A 23,721-nucleotide genomic window follows, 5' to 3' on the forward strand; every position below is an offset into this window, starting at 1 on the left:
GTTCTCTGATTACCTTAGTAACCTGGTCATCAGGTAATCATATCGATGTAAACATGCTGAATAACAGAGGAGGGACCCTCTGCTTGGATGGCATGAAGCGTAAGTAGAAGTTATAGGAGAAGGAGAAGAATAGTAAGTAAATATCAACACTGAGTCATCTTATCCTAGATTTAGGATGGTAAATCTTGTCGGATTCTGGGCTGCAAATATGTCCAGTTTTCTCTAAATAGATGGTTATTTTACTGACAACTGACTTCTATGTCGTTCCTTTCTAGCTCTAGCTGAAAAGCATATTGAAATGTTATATCTGGAAACAGCTTTAAGGAGCTACAAACCCTGCTGCTTGATCAGATCATACCATTTCTGAGTTCTCTTTTTTTGACTGTGTGAAGAGTTTAAATGTAGGTGTGAGTCTAAATAAAGAAAAGAGCGTGTGGGGACGTTTCTCTTTTTAGGTGTGCCAGGAAGAATGTGAGAATTGGACATGTCGTTGGAGAAAAACAAAGTTAAATGGATCAGATAAATATTTCACAATTTGCTCATCAAGCCTAGTACTGTTTCTTGCTGTTAACTATGTTGCGAGCGATTCCACGGACATTGTATTGCCTGACAACCGTCTACGGTCCTTAATTCCTACACATTTTGTTGTTACACAGTTAATTTTTGGTCATTGGTCTCTGTAAATATTGTGATCTCATAGCATCTTAGTAATGTCAGACCGACAGTGTCTACGGTGACGGTGTGGGCTCCAGCCAACACATGTTCTGGCTTCAACAAACTGGCAGAATAGCCTCCATCGCTTCCTTTGAGTTAAGAAAAATGGCGCTACAATATGTATTCAGGTCAAAAACATAGATCTCATTGTTGGAAAGCATTACTTTCTACTGTGACTCGACTTTCAGCGCATATTAACTGACTCCTAGACAAGTAGACTGACTAGACAACCAGAGAATTTTTTGATACAAAATACAAGGTCACAAAAGTAACTATATAAAATACTCCGCTAAAGCCTGTCTAATATAATTGGTTTAACTGTGATAAATGGCGTTTAAGCTTCCGACATTGCCTCATTGTGTGAAGTCACAGCCATTATCTTCGGTTACAATCCATTACGCTTCTTCCAAAAAAAAGAAGTGCTCTCACGGCAAAAAGCGTACCTTTGTGCCGCCGGTCTGTTCCAAATGCGACTACAAAACGTGTGCTTGTGTTACAGATCCAGGACCTGGCCATCCGCTGCATCCAGAAGAACATAAAGAAGAACCGGGGCGTCAAAGGCTGGCCGTGGTGGAAGCTCTTCACCACCGTCAGGCCGCTGATAGAGGTGCAGCTCACTGAGGAACAGATTCGTGGCAAGGACGTGAGTTCACACACACACACACACACACACACACACACACACACACACACACACACACACACACACATTCAAACATGTCGGTAAGAAGATTGTGGGCTTTTAAACTGATTTCCTTAGAGGAACAGCAACGGCCATTAGACATGAAACAGCAGGTGGAGTATGACACTGATGGATTTTTGACAGCAAACATAGATGTTCAGTAGACGTTGAACAATATTAACATCAGAACATTTTCTGCACTGTGTTATTCTTTTTTCATGACAATTCCTACTTTAGTAATTCAGCAGTATTGAACAGTAATTGACAAACTTTGCTGGAGGATTGCTTTTTAAAGCAGTCTTTGCTCAGTGTTAACATTTAATCAATGAAACTGCATCATGTCTATAAAATAGTCCATAACAAATAGTGCACAGGGAAAACACCCATCTATATTTACTCCATTTGCACTCATGTATGCATGTATGTATGTATGTATGTATGAATACCTCCAACACTTCCATGTTATCCCTATCAGGAAGAGATCCAGCAGCTGAAGCACAAGCTGGAGAAGGTGGAAAAGGAAAGAAATGAGCTGAGACTCAACAGTGACCGTCTAGAGAGCCGGGTAAACACACATGCACGCGCTTACACAAACAACCACACACAAACTTGTGTTTCAATCTTTGTGTGGACCTTCCACTGACATACTGCATTGCACTCCCCAAGGTTATACATTAATCATCTAAACCAAGTGCTTTAAGTATAACCTCGATGTAACCTTAACCTTTACCGTACAGCAGTGTGTAATGTAATGTAGTTTATCGCCGTCTGAAATAACTGGTGAGAGCTGTAACTCATCAGTAGCGAGTTATGGATGAAACCCCCAAACTTGACTAAAGCTCAGTGTCACAGTTCTTAACTGTTTCGTCTGAGCGACACATTAACACAGGTGAATGCCTCGCGCTTAATGTGCTTTTTGGGTCTGTGGTGCATCAGATCACCGAGCTGTCATCCGAGCTTGCTGATGAGCGCAACACCGGGGAGTCGGCCTCCCAGCTGCTGGAGACGGAAACCTCTGAGAGACTCCGCCTGGAGAAGGACATGAAGGACCTACAGGTAGAGTCGTAAACACACACACACACACACACACACACACACACACACACACACACACACACACACACACACACACTTATCAGCTAATAATTACGAAGAAATCCTGTTTATTAAATGAAGACCATGTTACCAGCATTATATTATAATATGTATCATTTTTATCATCTTTACTTACATTGTGTGTACTTTCATATGAATCAGGTGATTATATTGGACCTCTGCTGCTTGGAAAATAATACTTAATCTCACTTCATACATGGTCTCCAAGTGCTACAAAGGAATTGGTGAAAGAGCGTATGATGAGTGCTGGTAACCAGGCGTCTCCTTATCTCAACTATATCAAATAATAACTGACAGATCTTACATGTGTTATGTCTTACACGGTTACATCACATCCTGCAGTCGTTTTATGGCAATTTAATGTGAGTAAACACAGTGAAACGTGGGCGCATGCCAATCTAACATATTGTATCAGAAGCCTGTGTTAAACTCGCAGATCACACTGATTATGAATGACAGTTACGCACCGGGAGCTCCCAGCGCACAATTGATTAGGCTGACATTCACTGTGTTGCACACTCAGCAGATCACACAATAACTGCTTAAAACTGTACAAACAGCTGAACGCCAAACAATTAAGGTGAATTTGATGTGCCATTTTGAATTAGGTGGCTCTCAAATCCCGATTGTTAGCTGGTTTCTAGCAGGGCAGGTGACGAGTAAGTTACCACCAAAAGATGCAGGCACCGTCTTTGTTTGTTCAAAGACTGCCTGCCGAGAAAATTGTTGCTCTAAAAATAAAAATCAGTGGCCGCAACAGGAGAGCGCAATTTAAACTAAGTGCGAGGTAAGAGCAGGGCTGGACTCCAGAGAGCTTTCCCCACAGAACAGTGTTTTGTGTTGTCTTCGTTGCCTCTCCTAATGTGAAGTCTATGCATCGGTCTACATGAACCAGAGAGTGTTGTGTCTTGTTAATGTCTCAGATGCAAACAATTTCACTCTTTCTTTTATTCCACTCCCTAAATGCAATGAAAACTCCTCTAGTTTAGAGGGGGGAAAAAAAGAAATTCTCCCTTTTATGTGTCATGTCTCCAACACACAGAGGCAAATAACATAGCACTTTATACAATTTACACCAAATTTTTGGATTATGGTGAATTATTATCCTATCCAACATTTTTTTACCACTTTTGTGCCACGCACTTTGCACACAGTACAAAAGTTGTTCAGTCTGCACATCCTCTTTCTTTTCTTTTATGAGGATCTATTTAAAAGGCTGCAGCTTACGAAACTCCTCCTGCGATGATTGTTCTGAAACCACATGCAGTCATCCGTGGCGATACACGCGCGATTGATTCAATCTGAGACGCGCTGCGGGAGGTATTATTTCATTTGATTAGTCCGGTTAAAATTGACAATACCAATTATGTGTAAACACTAAAAAATAATCAAATATAAAACAATCTCTTGATTGTTTCGTTCAGTTTCGTAAAAGTCACATGTTCATTACTAAATCCAAGTCAGTCAGAAGGAATTAAAAATGACTGTTTCACTCTCAGCTGCTTTTATCCACAAAGTTTTTACCAAAGAGCACAAAAAAAAAAAAAAAAATTACTCACCTGAATTAATCATAGCTGGAATAAAAGAATAACAGATGTTCTGGAGCAATTACTTTATTATTAGTATTTCTCAGAATAAAGCAATTAGAAAATACTAGTACAGTTGGCAACAACATGTCACCAGAGCAACTGTACAAAGAATCTGACCTTCAGTGAAATCTGTGGCTAATAAATGAAAGCATTGCGTCAGCTCTTTCAGTGGATGTTTGCAATGCGAGTGGATCCTTAAATGGCCACAATGCATATTCCTCTGAAACACCAACTCACAAGTCTTCAATACATGGACACAGTCTCCAAGCCTATTTTTCTGCACCAGCGTTCTCTTCCCCTGCCCACACACACACACACACACACGCACACACACACAAAAGCTATAAGGTAGATGACTATAATTGTGAAATCATGTTGTCAGGACATTTTTTCCACCACTGCACTAGCCCCGTACCCACCGTCCATTTAGTTTGCCGCTGACACATTTGACATGATGTTTTTCCATTTTCTTTTGGCTTTGTTGGGACACTTTTTTTTTCCTGTGAATGTTCAGGTAGTTAGATTGACTTCAAATTACCCAGCTTATAGAGATGCAAATTTCTTTTCAAACTTGTGGTTGAGGCAGAAGCTCAGTGTGGATATTCAGTCCGTATTCGGGGACCAGATGCATGTACATATTTGGAGAGTCTGCAGAAACCTATTGCAGTGGGTTTCAAAATTAACTCCAGGAACCCCTGAAATCCTCCTCAAGGATAAAGTTAACGTTTAAAAGTAACATTTGAAAGTAAGTGCAAAGCATCTACACACAAAGATTATAAAATGACATGACAATAAAAAGAGGCCTGTGACTTGTTACTGCTGACTGATAATAATTAACAAGATTATTCAGATCTCCACACATACTTGGTTAAACCATCTATGTACATTGTAAACATTTGTGGAATTGTTTTCACATGTAGACACTGGCATTTTTTTTTTTTATCTGTGATATAACCAAATTTAGAATACTACTTTACACATTCAGTTCAACAAAAAAGTCATACTAGATTTAGTCTAGATGTTTACTATTACTGTAAAAATATAATTTCATAAATATATTAATATAAATATATAAATATATAAATTGAAGAAGAAATTGTGAGTTGCCGTCTTCAACAGGACCCCTGGGGGGTCCGTGGAGGTACTGCAGGGACGTTGCAAAATCTTTGGTTTTCTATATATATATATTATTATTTACCCCATCAAATTTTCTTTAAATACACATTAACATGAATCCGACATATTTCAGTAAAATGATAAATGGAGGCAGAAAACGTTATTTTTCAGTCAGCACTTCACTCATTCAGCGATACAGGAGCTGTCTCAACAGCGCACCGGTTCACATAGGGCGCCACACTAGAGCCGTCAATCAAAGCCTTCTATACACAGTAAGCCCCGCCCCTGTCGCTGCTGAGCTAATCACAATGCCGCATATTACACGCTGACTTTCCCGTAATTGGCCGAGATCCTATTCAGTCCCTGGGTGAAATCGTAGAGGCACGCTGCAATATTAGGAGAAGAGAAGCTAACAGTGTATGGTGTGTATATATATATATCTGTATGTGTATATATATATATATATATATATATATATATATATATATATATAGGTTGTTTATGTTTATGCATCTCTCCATCTGTTTGGGGGCTGCTGTAATTTATTTTTATCAACTTTTGAGAAATTTATGGCAAAAAAGGGGTCATAAATTAGAAGATTTTGTTAGCAGAGCCACTCCACCTGCTCTGACCTTTAAACCCATCAAGACAACGTTTGTATTTTCTCTGTTCTGAACATTTTCAATCCCACATCAATCATGAGCAGACCATTCGAGTCCAGCGGGTCTCTGGGGTGTTTATTATGTTCCTGCTCGGGCTCCTACACAAGAAAACCTAAAGAATCCCTTGATGGAGACGGATGCGTTGCACGTTGTAACTGAAAATGCTCCCTCTCCCTCGTCCCCCAGGCCAAATTCGAAAGCATGAAGAAACAGACGGAGTCCATGGAGATGGAGGTGATGGAGGCTCGACTCATCAGGGCTTCTGAACTTAATGGAGAGATCGACGATGACGACACAGGTTAGTAGCCCTCCTACACGCAGACATTACCAGCGCAGGAGTATTTACCAATCAGCTGAGGCTTCGCATATTTATGTCGCGCCGCTTTAAAAACAAGCTCATAAAAATGCTAATTGACAAGAAGTCAACTCAAGCTGCCGGCCGCCCACGCAGGTGTTTGATTGATTAGATGTCTTCTCAGGACTGTGCGAGTGTTTACGGATCAAGCTTGATGGACAGCTGCTGATGTGGGACGACCCATTTAGCAGATTGCCGTGTAAATAGCTGTTCAGACACCAAATAGAATGGCGTCCGCTATAAATGATAAAGAATTCATATTTCCCAGCCTATTAAAACTAAACAGGGTATGCGGGGCGCAATGTTTCATGTATTGTAATCTAGGGCTGCCCACTCAGGGTTGTGAAGTGGAATCATAGCTTGCGGAGCTCAGACACGATTGGATGGTGTTTCAGCTTATTTGCAATCAACCTTGGAATCAGTGCATTGGTCCAAGGTTTAAACTCGAAAAATCCTTTCCAATTAAATCTGCACCCTATGGTTATTTTCATTACAGATTAAATGTTTTCTTTGTTAAATTATTTTTCACCTTGTTTTTAACTGAGAAGCACAGATGATGTCAAATAAAATAAAAGCAGCAAATCCTCACATTAGAGAAACATTTGAACTTAAAATATGACTGAATTTACAGATTTTCGAAAAGTTTTACAGTATTTTGTGTGTCAGTCGAATAATTTAACATTTAGACCGACTCCTAACACAAGATAACCACACTGACCACAAACCTGTGTCACATTTAGTTTGTCAGCAGCACAAACATCATGTTTCTTTGAACAGAACGAGTGCTGAGCTGTGGTCTCTGCACACTCTCACAATAGGAAACCTGTTTTTCGTCCTTTTTTTTTTCCCTGTTCCCTGAATGAACTAACACATGCTCCCACACACATACGACAACAGCAGCAATTCCCTTTCAGACTGTAAGTAAAACCCAGTGTGTGTTCTTCAGCCGAGGTTCAGGAACTGCAGGGGTGGTGTCCGATCGATGCCTTGACAAAAGCCAAGAAAAATCTAATGTCAAAGAAGTACATTACAAATGGATCAGTTCAAAGTGGAAAATAAAGTAAGGATTTACTTCCAAAGGTCCTGCAGACAGGCGGCAGCTGTCTTTGTGTGGCACACAGGCTCTGTGAATGTAGAATTGATTTCTCAAAGTGCACTTGTGTTGCATAGGTTGCGGTGGCTTTACTTGTTTGTGCCATAGTTTAAGTAAAATGACGCTGCAACACAATTGAGAAACAGTTTTCACACCAAACTTTTATCAGTACATAAAGTATGTGCATTTAAAGGACTGCACCAAAGATGTGTTTCTCTGCACTTGTCCTTAGTAGAGGTAGGTACTGGCAAGGACTACGCGATACGTATCAAGATACTTGAGAGACGATACGATACATTATTGCGATATAAAGATATTGCTCTATATTGCAATATTCTACATAGCTCACTGATATATTCTAAATGCAGCTTAAAATACAAGTTGTATACGTGTACATGAGGCGACAGTGATAATTCATTGGACAAATTGAGTCAAAAAACAATACTAATCCAGATGATCCATTTCCAATTTATTGCACTTATATAAAAAAAAGTGGTGGTGGAGGTGGGAAAGTCGTTCATGATTGGCCCAAAACATGACATTTCAAGATCGATATTGTATCGGAAGAAAAAGTATCGCGATATATTGCCATATCGATATTTTTTCCCACTCCCAGTCCTTAGCCTAGGCCAGGTGAGATTCAAGGCATAGAAATGTCATAACCATTGGTCTGTTAAATCGTCCTTGGAAATCCAGATTCAGGCCTCAGCAGATTTATTTTGATGCACACATTGGTGTGCGAGTGTTGCTGTTTTGCAGTCTACATGTTGCATTGGAGGTTTGCAGCTTGCGTGATAAGGCATGTGAACACACTGTGAATGTGCTGATGTAACAGGAGGAGAGTGGAGGCTGAAATATGAACGAGCCATCAGGGAGATTGAGTTCACCAAGAAGAGGCTGCAGCAGGAGTTCGATGACAAGCTGGAGGTGGAGCAGCAGAACAAACGGCAGCTGGAGAGGAGGGTGAGTCAACTCTAATATACACCTACATACAGAACTGAATGAAAGCAAATTCTATCCTTATTGTCTAAATGCAACATTTATTACGGCATGCTCTGTACCCGGATATTTCAAGGTACAATCAAATGCAAATCAGGAATCCTAAGTACCAGACAGAAGTCCACATCCTTAAGGTTGTAGGTCTAGCAGTCATGTAAAATAACTATTTGCAGAAATTTGAGTTTACGAATCTCAACAACAATTCAGGATTCAAGAAGTTTCTTGTCACATACTCAGTAAAGGTTACACTGAGCAGTGAAATCGTTACACAGTTCCTTTCACACAACTAGAAAAACATCTAAACTAAAATGAAGAAAATTAACGTACTCGAATAATAAAAACATAAGTAAATAAAATAAGCGAGTAAGACTATAACGAGCAATTAGTTGTGCAAAACTCTCACAGCAGTGTGACGTCCAGAATGTGCGATTATTGTTTAGGTTGTCCAAATGTCAGATGAGGTAATGAGGTGGTTTGTGTTTTAAATTGCAGTCAATCAGTGATGATTCAGTGATTCAGTAGCCTGATGGCCTGTGGTTAGAAACAGATTTTTAGTCCGATTGTCCATGCTCTCACACTCCTGTAGTGTCTGCCAGTGTGTGTGGATTTTCGTGACTGGATGAATTGTCATGAAACTGTGTCCATACATTCACTGGAGAACACATTCTAGTGACTTTACTTGTCACCTGTCAAGTGTCTTTCTGCCTATTGGATGTAATGGTACAAAATTATTGTATAAATTTTCATGGCTCCCAGATGATAGATACTATGACTTAATATATTACGCCATCATTATTGGTGGTGTGTGTCTGGATAACTGATCCAGTCATTGTCTAATTAACTTTGAGCCCTTACCCTCATCTAGCACCACCATTAGACCAATGTGGAGTCCAACTGAACCGAAGTAAACTTATCTTTTATAGAAGAGGGACCTTGTGGTTTGGATTGTTGCTTTATCTCAGGGTTGGATGATATTTGCGACTGCCTTTAAAATTTTCCAGACCAACAAACCTTCACTGTGTGTGTTGCTATAACCTGAACAACTACAGATAATTATTATTTTCCCTATACCTTCATTACCAACACAAATAATCATCTCAGATACGCAAAGGAGGTTAGAAATAACCTCTAAATTACTACCTCTAAATTAACTGGCAACTTTTGACTTTAATGCCTTTGTAGAAATCATTTAAGTAATTTAAAATGTGAAGCAGTGCTCTGCTTTAACACTTTTTACGACATAGTTTCAAAAGTTTTATTCTTGTTTTTTTTATAACTTACATTCAAGGAGACAAGGATTTTTGTTTGTCATCCGCAACCACACAGAAGCATGAGGTGGAACAAAATTGTGTTCTCAGGTCCCGTATTATTTCTCGTATAAATAAAAATATTGGAGATAAAATGAAAGAAGTGATAAATAAGAAGTGTTAAATAAAATAAAAACAGCATGTTAATCTATAATGGAGAAAATACAAAAAAATAAAAATGAAAAATGATCAAATAAAAGAATAGTTTTTTCACACTTTCTCTGGTTCTGTATAGGAGGGTAAGGTCGACACTTATATCATGCCTCTCTAACTTAATGGTGCTCAAAGCACTTTACATCCACCCTTCCACACGTCGCCCTCACACCGGTAAAGCTGCCATGCAAAGTGCTCAACTTCACGTCCAGTGGCGTTGCCCAGGGACACTTGATGCATGTGGAGGGGTTGGGGATTGAATTGCCTATCACACTCCACCACCTGAGGCTTTGACCTGTATAAAGAATAGTGGACGAGAGCAGCTTTCACCTTGTCTTACAAAACACGTGAATTTCACCGGTTCAGAATATTATCACTGCGCTTCTTCTCCTGGATGTCTCTCAGACTGTTACGCACTTTTCTCATTTGATTTGTCGCTTTTGTTCATTTTGTTGCAGATTAGTGACCTGCAGGCCGACAACGAGGAGTCACAGCGAAACATCCAGCAGCTTAAGAAGAAAACACAACGACTGACATCTGAGCTGCAGGACACCAAACTTCACCTGGAGGGCCAACAGAGCCGCAACCACGACCTGGAGAAGAAACAGAGGAAGTCAGTACACGCAAAGAGAGTCATGTTTGTCTGTGCATGTAGTTGGTACATTACCACACAATGTTGAGCTGTGTTGCTGTAGTAGCAATATGCAAGAATACAGAATTGTGTTTCAGATTGTTTATAGCTTTGCGCTCTGCAGATGCAGAGAAATGAATTCAGTCGCATTAATAAAGCTACTATACAGTGTGTCTATGCAACACTATAAGCAAGGGACGTTCCCTCTGGCTGTGTGTGTGTGTGTGTTGCTGATTGTGCATTAAAACAGGGATAATATATAGGATCTTTTTTTGTGATCAGCTCAGCACATTTTAAGTAATTCAGTATGTCATAATCCTTCTCACAATGTCGTTTCGTAGTAGTGGTTTCCAATTGTTTGGACAGTGTTAAGTAGTTGTGTGTGTCTGTGATGATGCTTGTGTGCAGGTTTGACAGCGAGCTGAGTGCCGTCCAGGAAGAGGTGCAGAGGGAGAAGAGCCTGAGGGAGAAGCTGGCCCGGGAGAAAGACATGTTGACCGGAGAGGCCTTTAGCCTCCGGCAGCAGCTGGAGGTCTGTGTCTGTGTCTGTGTCTGTGTCTGTGTCTGTGTCTGTGTCTGTGTCTGTGTCTGTGCGGTCCAGACTGTCCCTGCAGACTGGACATACTTCTGGTGCACTGACGGAGCACATGTTAGCGAAAACAAAAAGGACGCATGCTTCGAGGGGGGATGCGGCTATTTCAGGAAATTTTCTTTCATCCATGCTGTTATAATTTATCACTAAAAGAGTAAAGAACCCACAGATGGCTTTAGCTCCCGGTGAGAAAATATAACGAATTCTCTGTGTGCTTAGGACGGGATGGCAACAAACTCTGGCTCCAGGCTGTCCCATAGTGTTTGGCACCTCAAGAATAATCACCAGCATGGTGCTATAGTCCCATCTGTAACTAGCTGCTACAGAAATGCAAAAAGGAAAGACAGAATAAAATAAGTTATGGGAAATAGAGGATAGAATTAACACAAAAATAATCATACCTACTCATGCCTACGTGCTTTTAATAGATTATTAATTTGCAGTGCCTTTATTTGTGTGTCCTATCTGAGTAAAATATTTTGAATCTGTGTCAGTTGCTGTACCATGTTGTCATTTCCTGATATTGCTTCCAGTCTGTTCTCACTCTAACCATCTGTCCCGTAGGACAAGGACCTGGAAATGTGTGCAGTAAACCTGAAACTTGACCAGCTTGAGGCCGAGCTGCAGGACCTCAACTCCCAGGAATCCAAGGACGAGGCATCACTGGCCAAGGTCTTCCTTCTTTCTTTCTTCCTTTCATTCCTGATTATGATTCCTCTCTGTGTTTTATTGTATTCGTTGCTCCATTGTGCATTCAGCGATGCAACAATGCTGTTAACAATAAAGTCAGCCGAGACACTGCCTCAGTGTGTGTTTTAGTGGTTTTGCTAAATGCATCTTACTCTTTGCACTGTGAACTCTTCGTCGTTCAGGTGAGGAAACAGCTTCGCGACATGGAGGCCAAGGTGAAGGACCAGGAGGAAGAGCTGGATGAGCAGGCCGGCACCATCCAGATGTTGGAACAGGTACAGACAAACACGATGCTGACATACCCTATAGTTACTTATTTACACATCCACTAGACAACACAGTCACTGCTTTCAATGAATTTTAGCTCGACACTCTGCTGTCAGCATTGTTATCTGTAAGGGAGAGCGTAATGCATAAAAAGCACAGTGTTAATCCTCATCACTCCACTCCTACCGCCTGCTTCATAAAGAGTAGAGTTTGCATTTTCTTGCAAGTTGTGGCTCATCATTGAACTGGTGGACTGCTCCTGGCGTCTCAACCTGAAAAACTTCAAACGAAATTAGTATAAATCATCATGCCTATTTTATTTTTTAATGGGTTTGATTGTAGTTTCCCTGATTCCATTATTTCCCAAAACAAATTCAATTAAATCTTATGTTCACAACAGAATTCCAACAAGATTTAATAAGAGCATTCCCTGCCAGTCTTGTTTTGATGTGAACGTTAAGGGTCCAGCAGGACAGGCTTTCATAACAATCTGATTCATAAGGGATCAGAGGATCAGAACTTCTACTGCACATCACAGTCGGTTTATAGGGTATATAGGTGGATATACAATTAAAAAAAAAAATAAAAATCCCCACCTGCCCTGCTGATAGTCTTTTGTAATTATCAAGTTGGATTCACTTAGATTCAACAAGGAGCATGAAACATTATTTAGAGACTTTGGTCCTTATTGACAAGATAGCATTGTGCAGGTGCTGCAGATTTGTAAACTGTATCCATGATGTGAATCTCAAACGTTTTGCCTGATTTTTGGAACTGCAGAAAGGTGTGATAAGTAAAGGGTCACCTAAGTAGAACAACAGGCTGGAGACTCCCAGGTTAAAGACCCAAACCAACTGGACACGGTATTGGGGGACAAATAGCAGAAAAGGGCCATAGTGATAAATGAAGCAATCCCAAGTGATGGCAACTTCAGGAAATAGGGGCACGAGAAGCTTAAAAAACACAAAGTTTGTCTAGAAAGGCTATGGAAGGTGAACAGGTTTATTAGTAATAACGACATCCATGGTAAGTGCAGAATGTCTCACTGTCTGTTCTCCGCGTTTCTTCCAGGCTAAGCTGCGTCTGGAGATGGAGATGGAGCGTTTGCGTCAAACCCATTCCAAAGAGATCGAGAGCAAAGACGACGAGGTGGAGGAGATCAGACAGTCCTGCAGCAAGAAGGTCAGGTTCTCTGCATTGACCGTGCATGTACACATGATAACATATGCATGCCATTTTTCCATATATATGTATATTTTTATAGCTGACAAATGAAACGTGTATACAGTATAATGTCCCTTTACAGGAGCTCTTTGATCAGCAGCAGTGTGCCACGTATGATAAAGCATCTGTGCAATCATTTTTGACTCTAGGGGGTCTTTTTTACTCAGTCACTGATCGTTTCGTTGACACCATTATAATTCTCTTCTCCCATACACTGTACCTGTCTTCCCACAGGAATGTGATGTAATGATTGCTATATATTTATTTGCAGTATATCCTCTAAACAATGCATGACCTTTAGCAGTCACACACCTATTATATAAATTACACTATTTCAGCGAGATGCATCCCGGTATTTTTGATGGTGCTTAATTTGCATGGAGTGTGCAGACCCTCCCTATATAACAGGGCTTCACACTGTGCTGCCAGGCATTCAAGTAGCCCTTCTTGCTGCAAACAAAATGAGCTAATCGAGCTAACTGTTTCGCTGTGACATTGCTAAACTTAAAAGGGCGCTTTGCTCGTGGTCTGCTCAGATGCTCGAGGGCTACCGCTCATAGTAGTCTGTCGTCATGCAGTGATCTGTGCAGCGAGCTGTGGAGGGGTGCAGTGCTTTCAGCAGCTACTCAAAGCAAATGCTAAATGATAGCAACATGAAAATAGAAACTAACAACTAGGTTTGTTCGCTAGCAGGCGATAGTATAACAACACACCAGGAAGTTGCAACACTTGCTTCCTGCTACCCCCTTAAAACCTCAGCACGTGGACAAAAGAGAAGCAGATACTCTGTTCAGTGTTTCAGAATGGGTATGGAAACATTAAGTGAGGGATGCATTCTACAGGTCGCCTCCACCATTCAGGGGAACAATTAACGTACATGCTCTATCCTGCCTTAAGCAGATGGGCCACACTGTGTGAGCCTGCTTCTGTGTCCTGTTGAACATTATGTGTTGACCAATAAGAGAGTGTTGTGTGTATTTTAGGGCGCCAAGTCGCAACTAAAAGCTGTGCCAAAAATCACCTCATCTGACAAAACTCACTTTTTCCAATGTGTTATTTTGGTGCTTGCTGTTGCGTTGCTGTGAATTAAACTATTGTTGCATAGATATAACACATTAAGCTATTTCCAGTGACTCAAAGGAGACACTCCAGCCTTTAAGAGATAGGCTTTTCAATTGAAACCTGCCCAACCAGTCAAAAGTTTTAGAACAGCATGCAGTATCCTCTGCAGCGAGATAATGACCCAAAAATTTAGTCCAAGCTATACCAGAACTACCTCAGGATAAAAATAAGATGGAAAGCTTGATGGCCCACTCTCTAGACTTAAACCCAATGGAGCTGAAAAATATTTGATTTCCATTTTAGAAAGAAAGAAAGTCACATGTGTGTTCACATGTTAAAACAGGCGAAGATGGTTACTTTGAGGAGTCAAAACTTTAGAATATACTTTGGGTTATATATCAATTCCATGATTTTTTATTTTTTTTTTTACTTAAGTTGTTTATTTGGTCTCAGCTTTCATTTCAAAGTAAAACGAGACGTTAAATTGTGTACATTTTAATAAAAATAGGAAGAAATATTGGAGTTTTCTAAAATGTGGTAAACGTGACTGAATGTCTTACCTTGCTTGTTCATCAACTTGTGTGTGATCAGATCTAAACTATGAATTGACTAATTTCTTTGTTTGTGTGCCTGTGTTTGTATATGTAGCTGAAGCAAATGGAAGTCCAGCTCGAAGAGGAGTATGATGAGAAGCAGAAGGTGCTGAGAGAGAAGAGGGATCTGGAGGCAAAGCTTCTGTCTGCGCAGGATAATGTAAGCAGTGGATCATAAGCACTTTGTGGGAGGTCCTCCTGAAACATAGACCTATAGCAGCATACCCGCTTATTATTATTATTATCATTGTAACTAAATGGTCAAACAAAAGAGAGTTTATATGAATTAACCATTACATGTTAAGTTCTATGGTCAGAAGAAGTTGGCTGCCAAAGTTTTTAGGAAAGTGAACTGAGTCTTATAATGAAAATGCATTGAGAGTAATAATATCAACATTGGGCGACTATCTCAATACCAATGAACGTATAAAAGATGAAAAAAATAATTGTGCTAATGACCTAACACACAACAAATATAACTTACTTTGCATTTTTCAGTTTTAACTTGAGTTAAGTGTAAGGCTTTCCAGTGAATCACAGCTAAGTTTAGTCCTGTAATAAATGAACAACTCCCTCCCCAGCCGGTGCTTAAAGGAAAGTAATAATTAATATGATTAATTAATAATAATTAATATGGGAGTTGATTTATTTTTCTCTGACCAGGTTTCAGTGAGAAAAATAAACTAATTTACCAGAGAGAAACGTTTGATAAATTGACTTAAATGTACAGTAGCTCAGTCATCAAATCTCACTGTACTTCTCTCCAAGGTGAGAACTGGTGACGTAGAGACTGAGAAGCGCTTGAGAAAGGACCTTAAGAGAACCAAGGCTTTGCTGGCTGATGCCCAGATCATGTTGGATCACATAAAGAACAACGCACCCAGCAAGAGGGAGATCGCCCAACTCAAGAACCAGGTACAGCCACAAGAATATCGCTTATTTTACCACAGACTCCACAGAGAAGTGTGGAGAAAGTAACACTGAAGGAACTTTAACAGCCAAATCCTCCTGATTCATTCTCCTATTTACTGTATGTGTGTCTGTTTCAGCTGGAGGAATCTGAGTTTACTTGTGCGGCTGCTGTTAAAGCTCGTAAGTCCATGGAAGTGGAGATTGAAGACCTGCATGTCCAGATGGAGGACATCTCCAAAACGAAACAGGCGGTCAGTAAAGCTCTCTTTTCTCTTTTTCCATCTTATGAAAACAGCATTTCTAGCGTGTTTCTGGAGCGGCACAATGACAGGCAGCGGTTTTGATCAAGTGCACGATCGAGTTTGCTGCAAATCTTTTCTCAATTTGGAGGAAAAATCTAAAGGTGGTCAATCACTTTTTGATTTACATTTTGGATGCTTTTTAAGTCTCCGCCATCTGTGCTGGTAGCAGGGTGGCAGCGCATACATCTGTCATTGCCTTTCAGCAGAGGTAAAGGTTTAGAGGACACACCTGTTCCCTCAGAGCTCATTCTCTTCTTATTCCCTCTGGTCTTCACTTTACATACTGTGTAAGCCACCCAGGAGTTTTTAAAGGTAAAGTCAGTCACCTTGTCTCAACCATAGACTGTAAATAAAGATGAATGATAGAACAACTCCTCAAAAGTGAAGCAAAAGTAACTGGAGCTCCCCCTAGTGACTGGCTGCAGTGTAGTTCATAAGCTCCACCTCCTTTATGTTAGTGGTTATGTTTGGGGCAAATTGAAATACTTAAATGCATGTCAAATATTTTTTTTTTTTTTAAAGGATGGTTTTTGTCATTTTAGGTTGTTAATATAATACTGATACATACTTAAGTGTCTGATTTTTCTGATACGTCTTGTTTTAATTAGTTATTTGGCGCTATAGAAACAGGATGTGACATCATGATGGCTACCAGTTGCCATGCCAACCATCCCATAGCATGGTGAGATTATCGATTATCGATAACACAGCTCTGCGTGGTTCTACTCTTGGACCGTACTGCGTATACTCTAGCTCTAAACTTGCAAGATGTGCCACTTGTATCCCTGGGAAAGTAGCGTCAGTTTGGACCATTGCAAGGAAGTGGGGATGCATTGTCCATCTTTACATACGGTCTATGGTCTCAACCCGATGGAACTACAGCTGCAGTGAAAACCTATGGAAGCACCATGTAGGAGGAAACTTATTCAGGATTTCCCATGAAGTATTAAAGATGAACATTCACAATTCTATTTTTTGTAAAACTCTTTAAACAGCATTTGATGTCTGCACACATGACCTTACAGTGTAGTTACGTCTAATTTTACATCTATATAAGGTACGTTTCTGTATCTTTTTTATGAAACACCCTTCTTATGGTGGTCCTATCGGTGACACTGTAACAACTATTGCAACCTCTTTTTGTTTTTGTTTCATGTCATTTAGAGAAGTTTATATAATTGTTAACTCCAAAAATTACAGTCCTTGGAAAGTTGCTGCAGCTTAACTGTTGCGACAAAATGCATCAAACGTCTGGCAGAATGTTAAAAAGTCGTGTTGGAGAGACAAGATGACTGTCTCACCAGCTGTTTGTTTTGAAATGGTGTCTTTGATGATAGCAGTTGTAGCATGCACCCTGCTTGCTGCTAAAGTAGAAGGCTGCAAGAACCAATGGCAGAAATGGTAATTGCATAAACGGTCAATTTTTTTTCATGCAGCCCCGGGCCACATCCTACGCTGCAATTCAACAAAGATAAAATCATGCAAATAACATTTCTCTGAGATGCGCGACCGTTTTCGCTATTTTCACACGGTAATTGTAGTGTTTTGAGAAAATTGTCTCGCATGTTTTCGACAGTTTTCTTTTTTCCGCAGAGAGCCATGGCAATCTGAGAGGAGAAATAAAGACTTAAAGACAAAGAGCCAAGCCGTGTAATTGGTTTGCGACGGACTGACAGCCTATTGTTAAATGTGTTAAGTGACAGTATGACATGTTTTTCAAGTGTCCGTCAGAAAGTTTTGCGCACGCTGCAGAAGTGGAGGAAGTTTAGGAACGTTACTCAGTGAGGCCAACGTTGGATTTAAAAAAGGAAAGCGTGATATGTAAATGAATTTGCCCCAGATTTCACAAGGATATTTTTGGTACGTCTCAGGAGTAGCTGTTTTTTAAAAGAAGTAAACATGGAATAAATAAACATGTTTATGTTCCGAGGTTTGGTTAATTCTACATCCTCTTTAGGCTGTTTTTTAATGAGATGGGTGTCACAATGCAGGCTATCCTGTAATAGTCCTGTTGGCCATCATTTATTAATTCACAGCCCTGCACTAACAACCTCTATTACATTTTTGTATATTATTCCAGTCATTACAGAAACAGGATTACTTGAGCAAAGTCCCTCCCCTCAGCTGAAGGTATAAGGCCCCTTTTAGCCTCTAATTGGATATCTTGGTTATGACTGGGACCTCGTGTAACCCCCGGTGGGCCTCATGATCAGAGCGGCCTGTGTAGCAGCTAATAAGGATTTGCCTCCGAGGAGAAGCGTTGCTGTGAACACCTACCGAGTCAAAGCATTAAATGAATTAAGGCCGGTGAAAGGAATTTGCATTATTGCATTGTTAAAGCGTTAACTCTGATGATAACTGGATGGCATTTACAGTACGTCATTTCAAAACAGATTTTCTAATCAATGCCACGTGTTTTCAGGACTCTTAAGCACAGATCTGTACAAATCTCGGTTTTTCTTTCTGCCCTTCAGCTGGAGGAGCAGCTGAGTCGTCTGCAGAGAGAGAAGAATGACCTGCAGTCCAGGATGGAGGAGGATCAGGAGGACCTGAATGAGCTGATGAAAAAACACAAGGCTGCTGTAGCCCAGGTTTGAGTTCTCTTCTGTTTTATACGCACACACTGTGCACAAACCTGAAAATTACGCTTTATTATGATCAATGTATTTTAATTTGAAGATAGAATTAGACTTAAAAATAATATCAAAATAATAGACTTCTAATATTTACTTCATTATTCTACTTACTATTTTGTCTCTCTGTATTCTCCGTCAGAGCTTATTTGTTTCCGGCTTTGATATATGAAGTCTATGTTTCTCAGCGGCTGTAGCCTGAAAATTAAGTGGAGCCCAGTTCACAGAGTAGCATGGAATTAAAGTTATGCGAAGGATTTGCCGCCAATTACAGCTGCAACCTTCTGAAAGTGAATAAACACATAAATAATTTAATCTTGAAGATAGTCCCTTCACATTATCAATAAAAAATAAATAAAAACCAAATACCATTTTCAGAGGTCTTCTTACAACAAACTAAAATCCCAAGATATTAACAATTAACATATTTAATAAAGAAAAGAAATTATGAAAAATTGCTGCATTGAACATGTTTCCTTAAAGGACCAGTGTGTGGGATCTAGTGACACCTAGCTGTAAGGTTGCAGTTTGCAACCAACTGAATGCCCCTCATTTACCAAGCGCCGTCTCTAGAGTCGGTGTTTGGTTCGTCAGTTCTCGGCTTCTGCAGAAATATGACCAGGAAAGTGCTCTCAGTTCTTAAATCCTCAGGGTAATCTGAAGCATCTTTGTTTTACTGGACAACACAGAAAGCAGTGACCGCAGCTTCAACCACTCGTCTTCACCTCACTGAACCCAGCTAGAAAAACACCAGAAACTGTAAAACGGCTCCAAGACTTTGATGGATGAATCCCTTTAAGGGATTCTCATAAATAAACGTTATTCATACTGAGTGGTGTATGATTTATAACAAAAATCACACATTGTAGTCTGCATTGTAGTCACGTTATATGAAAAAAAAAGTAGGTTGTCAAAAGTAAAATCCCTGGAATGAGCTTTACATTGAATTGTATTGTTCTGACATCATCAGTCCCTGCCAGTTGAGTCATTTTGGTGAAGCAGTGGTGTTTGGTGAGCTCTGAGTTGGTCCCCATTAGTATTTATGTAGTTGTGTGTGTGTGCAGATGAGCAGTAAGTGGAAATGAGAGTAGAGTCAAAGCGCTTCCTTTGCACTGCTGATGGAATCATGAGTGATCTCCCTCCATTGGCCCCAGATGAACCTTCCTTCCTATTTAAATTAGAGCAGCTTAATTCCCTGTGGGGCCTCACTCTACTAGAGCTGTTTCATCTACTGTGAAGAAAAGCACTTGTCTCAGACATTTCACACAGGTCATATTGAAATGAGAATTATTTCTCTGAGTCTTTCAACACATTCGTTTACTGGGTTGATTTGTATCATTGCATATAGGGTAGATTCAGAATTTTTGTGTCTTTTTGATTTATGTATAATCTGTCTACTGTTTGACAAATTCACAGGGCAGAACAAAAACAAATAATAAGTTAATATTTTAGTCTCACATTTTGAACAGATTGTGGCTTTCAAATCGAAGTCCAAAATACTACACAGAGTGTCATACCACCAGGGCTGTATTTCTTTCTGTGCCTGTAACTTTAATCAGTATTTGCAGCTAGTATTTACTTTTTAAAGATCATTGGAGATGGCCCACTGAACACCAAATATTTGACTTTGTTATATCAGAAAAAGCTGAAACAAGGGCAACTGGACATTAGCGTTTCTTCTTCACTTGAAAGAGAGTGGTGAAATAAATAAGTAAATAACAACATCCACCGGAAACTCCATCTACAGTATCTCAAACTGTAGATGGTTGTAATGTTGTAACAGCCGATGTCTCTAATGCATCTCTACAGCGGCACCAGAACTGAGCACAGCACTGTTTTATGTTTGTGCGTCATGACTTAGTTATTATTTATTGATCTCCTCCCTGACGTTAGTCAGACCTGCACAAAACTCATAGACCCTGTTATATTAAAGTTTCCATATGCACTATAATCTCTGCAAATAAAGATAAATTGTTGATTGAGAAAATACGTAACTAGATTACTGGACTTTTAAACTGCTCTTGTGTGTGATCTCTTCTCATATGTTCATACTGTATGTCCCCGTTAATGTCTACTAACCTACAGCTGCTTACTGACTTTGCCTCTTTCCTGTGTGTTTGTGGTTTCAGTCGGCCCAGAACTTGGCTCAGATCAGTGACCTACAAGCCCAGCTGGAGGAAGCCCTCAAGGAGAAGCAGGAGGTTCAGGAGAAGGTACGATCAAACTTTTTGTTCTAAGCAGGCCACGGATAATTGAGAGATGCAGCTGAGATTTGTTGTCAGCCCAAAAGCAAACTGAAGTGAGTAATCACAGAAATAACAGCGTGGGTTTGCACGGTCTTAGCATACAACAGGTTTTCTTTTCTTTTCACTTTGAGGTTGTTACAGGTTCTTATACACTTAAACCACATCCTCGCCAACCACATCTGACACCGTGCAGTATAGAAGTTCAACATTTATGAAATTCTCTACCTTGTTCCTTTTCAATCTAAGAGGCTAAAGGCCTTTAATGCACTCAGCCACAGCGTGGTGTTAGCTGCTTCGGGCATAGAAGGACAGTTTACAAGTATCTTGTCTCAATGAAAACCCTAAAGACTGTTTTGCTGTAATGTGCTGAAAGAGTGTGGTGCATTGTACATAGTGGACTTCAGGTTTTATTTTCGTGATGTTCCTGGTTTAATTGGAATAAATGCTGGGCCACCAAAACTGAATTCAGTGCAACACATTAGATGTTGGGTGGGTGTTTGTTGGCTCACCAGCAACGAAATGATGATGGTCAACAATGGGTCATAGTTCAGAGTCAAGTAACATACAGTGCACTCAATATATCTATTTTCTGTCTTTTAGATGCAAGGCCTCCGGAGCCAGCTGGAGTTCCAGGAGCAGTCCATGGTGGAGAAATCCTTGGTCAGCCGGCACGAGGCCAAGATCCGTGAGCTAGAGACCAAGCTGGAGTTTGAGAAGACCCAGGTCAAACGCCTGGAGGTAAGCTAAGTGCAGGTGGTGGAGTGCTTTGTGGTGGTAGGCGTATATGGCAGAGGTTGGTGGGAGAGTGAAATGTGTTCTCTGAGGTCAGAGAACAACTGTGGAAACAGAAAGAGGTCAGTGTTGGACAAAAGGTCACAAGTGGCGCCACGTAAACATGTGCTTGTGGTTGATTAGATTTCAGAGCTGAGTTTGCCAGATGGGCACGGCCATCCCTACAGTACTTTTTTCCTCCGTGTTACTCTTGTTTGACGATACAATTCGTTATTCTGTCATTTTCAAATTACACGTTTTATCTGAGACAAAAAGCACAGCTAAAGATAAAGGTTATCATCGGGACACGCTGGGAGAAATTGAAATCATCTTTCACCCGCTGATAAAATAACCCTTTGCTCGGTTTTGCAGGCTCACTTTTGTAATTATTAGCTGTGCAATGTACTCACAGCCATGTGCCCTTTGTGCACTTCCGATAAAAGAGTTGTGATGAAATGTGCGGTTTTAAAAAACACACACAAGGTTGCGGTCTTTCTGTCTTTTGGTTGGCTTTTTAAGGCTTGTCATTGGCAGTAAAAGCTGCAGTAGGTGAATATTTCAGGTTGCCTGATTTGTGTAACACATCAAAGATGGAGGCAGCAGAGCGCAATCAATACAAATGTGTGGAGGCACAATACTACACCCACTCAGAATGTGAAATACGGACAGGGCCAGTGGCAAACGCAGCAGCTAACTGACGGAGACTGGATGCAGGCTTACTGCGCATTTAAAACAAAGGTGCATTCACTGTAACACCTCGAATTATTTCAGCATGACCACAAACGCTTCCTCTTTATTCCCGGGCAGAGCCTCGTGGCTCGTCTGAAGGAGAACCTGGAGAAGCTGACCGAGGAACGAGACCAACGCAGCAGCAGCGAGAACCGAGAGAAGGAGCAAAACAAACGTCTGCAGAGACAGATCCGCGACGTCAAGGAGGAGATGGCTGAGCTGGCCAAAAAGGAAGCCGAGGCCAGCCGCAAAAAACACGAGCTGGTAAGGATGAAAAGACAGTAACGAGACGACTTACTGACAACTGCTACTGAACAGGCACTTCAGTCAGCTTCTCCTGACATTTTAGGAGCAGCATGTATCAGCAATAAATCAGGAGTATTGAACGTCAACCTTTGGTCCCGACCGGCTGAAAAGTTCATTCTGTCTCCCGTTAACAGGAAATGGACATTGAGAGCCTAGAGGCTGGTAATCAGAGCCTGCAAGCAGACCTCAAGCTGGCCTTCAAAAGGATTGGTGACCTCCAGGCAGCCATTGAGGATGAGATGGAGAGTGACGACAATGAAGACCTTATCAACAGGTACACAAAAATGGCCAGGTGATCTGTGGTCTGTAGAGGCGTAGAATACCAGTTTTTCTCAGAGTTTATCTCTTTATCTGGCAGCTTGTGTTGAAATGCTTCACCCACCAATGAGGAGGAGCGGTTGTTATAGGAGCTAAGCTGGAATAACTGTATCTGCAAAATGTATTTTAATTCATTAACAAACTGCGTCTATTTCTTAGTTCTTCAATATTGTTTATCCATTTAACTTAATAAAACTCATACTAAATTATCTAGGATTATAATAATGCTTGCACATGACAGGAACTCTAAATCAGGGCTTATAGTGTTACATAGGTGTTAATTACACCTTAAATCCTTTTTACTGGCTACTAGCTGTCATCATTTTGGGAAAGTGTTTTTGTTTGTTTATTCATTTTTTTGGTGTCATCTCTTGGTGACACCCTGCAACTGAATGATGTGATTAGCTAAGATTAGACGTGCCTTTATTGATCCCCCCCGAGGAGAGATCCAGGGTGACACAGCAACAATAGGAATAGAATCAGACAGAAGAAAAAAAGACAACAGTCTGTGTCTAAGGTTTGGACACCTTCCCATTCAATTCAGTGAGAGTGCCTGTAAAGTAAATAACACTGACGATAAAACTTAGTTCTATACATACTTAGCTCATACCTAACTCTATAGTTCTATATGTGCACTTGCAAGCAAGTTGCGATATGGA

General features: G+C 40.5%; 1 protein-coding gene across 14 annotated transcripts in view; it reads left to right on the plus strand.

Moving 5' to 3' along the window:
• Positions 1–23,721, plus strand: part of myo18ab (myosin XVIIIAb) — a 93,991-nt gene that overhangs the window by 57,354 nt on the left and 12,916 nt on the right. For all 14 annotated transcript variants that reach the window (XM_047594788.1, XM_047594791.1, XM_047594796.1 and 11 more), the window contains 18 exons: positions 1,214–1,357; positions 1,872–1,961; positions 2,333–2,452; positions 6,066–6,177; positions 8,163–8,290; positions 10,245–10,399; positions 10,826–10,949; positions 11,574–11,681; positions 11,882–11,974; positions 13,038–13,148; positions 14,901–15,005; positions 15,614–15,760; positions 15,895–16,008; positions 18,534–18,650; positions 20,822–20,905; positions 21,539–21,676; positions 22,517–22,702; positions 22,879–23,018. In XM_047594788.1, the coding sequence (XP_047450744.1) occupies positions 1,214–1,357; positions 1,872–1,961; positions 2,333–2,452; positions 6,066–6,177; positions 8,163–8,290; positions 10,245–10,399; positions 10,826–10,949; positions 11,574–11,681; positions 11,882–11,974; positions 13,038–13,148; positions 14,901–15,005; positions 15,614–15,760; positions 15,895–16,008; positions 18,534–18,650; positions 20,822–20,905; positions 21,539–21,676; positions 22,517–22,702; positions 22,879–23,018 (2,216 nt within the window). The remainder of the gene's footprint in view (positions 1–1,213; positions 1,358–1,871; positions 1,962–2,332; positions 2,453–6,065; positions 6,178–8,162; positions 8,291–10,244; positions 10,400–10,825; positions 10,950–11,573; positions 11,682–11,881; positions 11,975–13,037; positions 13,149–14,900; positions 15,006–15,613; positions 15,761–15,894; positions 16,009–18,533; positions 18,651–20,821; positions 20,906–21,538; positions 21,677–22,516; positions 22,703–22,878; positions 23,019–23,721) is intronic.

The sequence above is a fragment of the Mugil cephalus genome, chromosome 9, assembly GCF_022458985.1.
Source record: "Mugil cephalus isolate CIBA_MC_2020 chromosome 9, CIBA_Mcephalus_1.1, whole genome shotgun sequence".
In the NCBI taxonomy this organism is placed as follows: domain Eukaryota; kingdom Metazoa; phylum Chordata; class Actinopteri; order Mugiliformes; family Mugilidae; genus Mugil; species Mugil cephalus.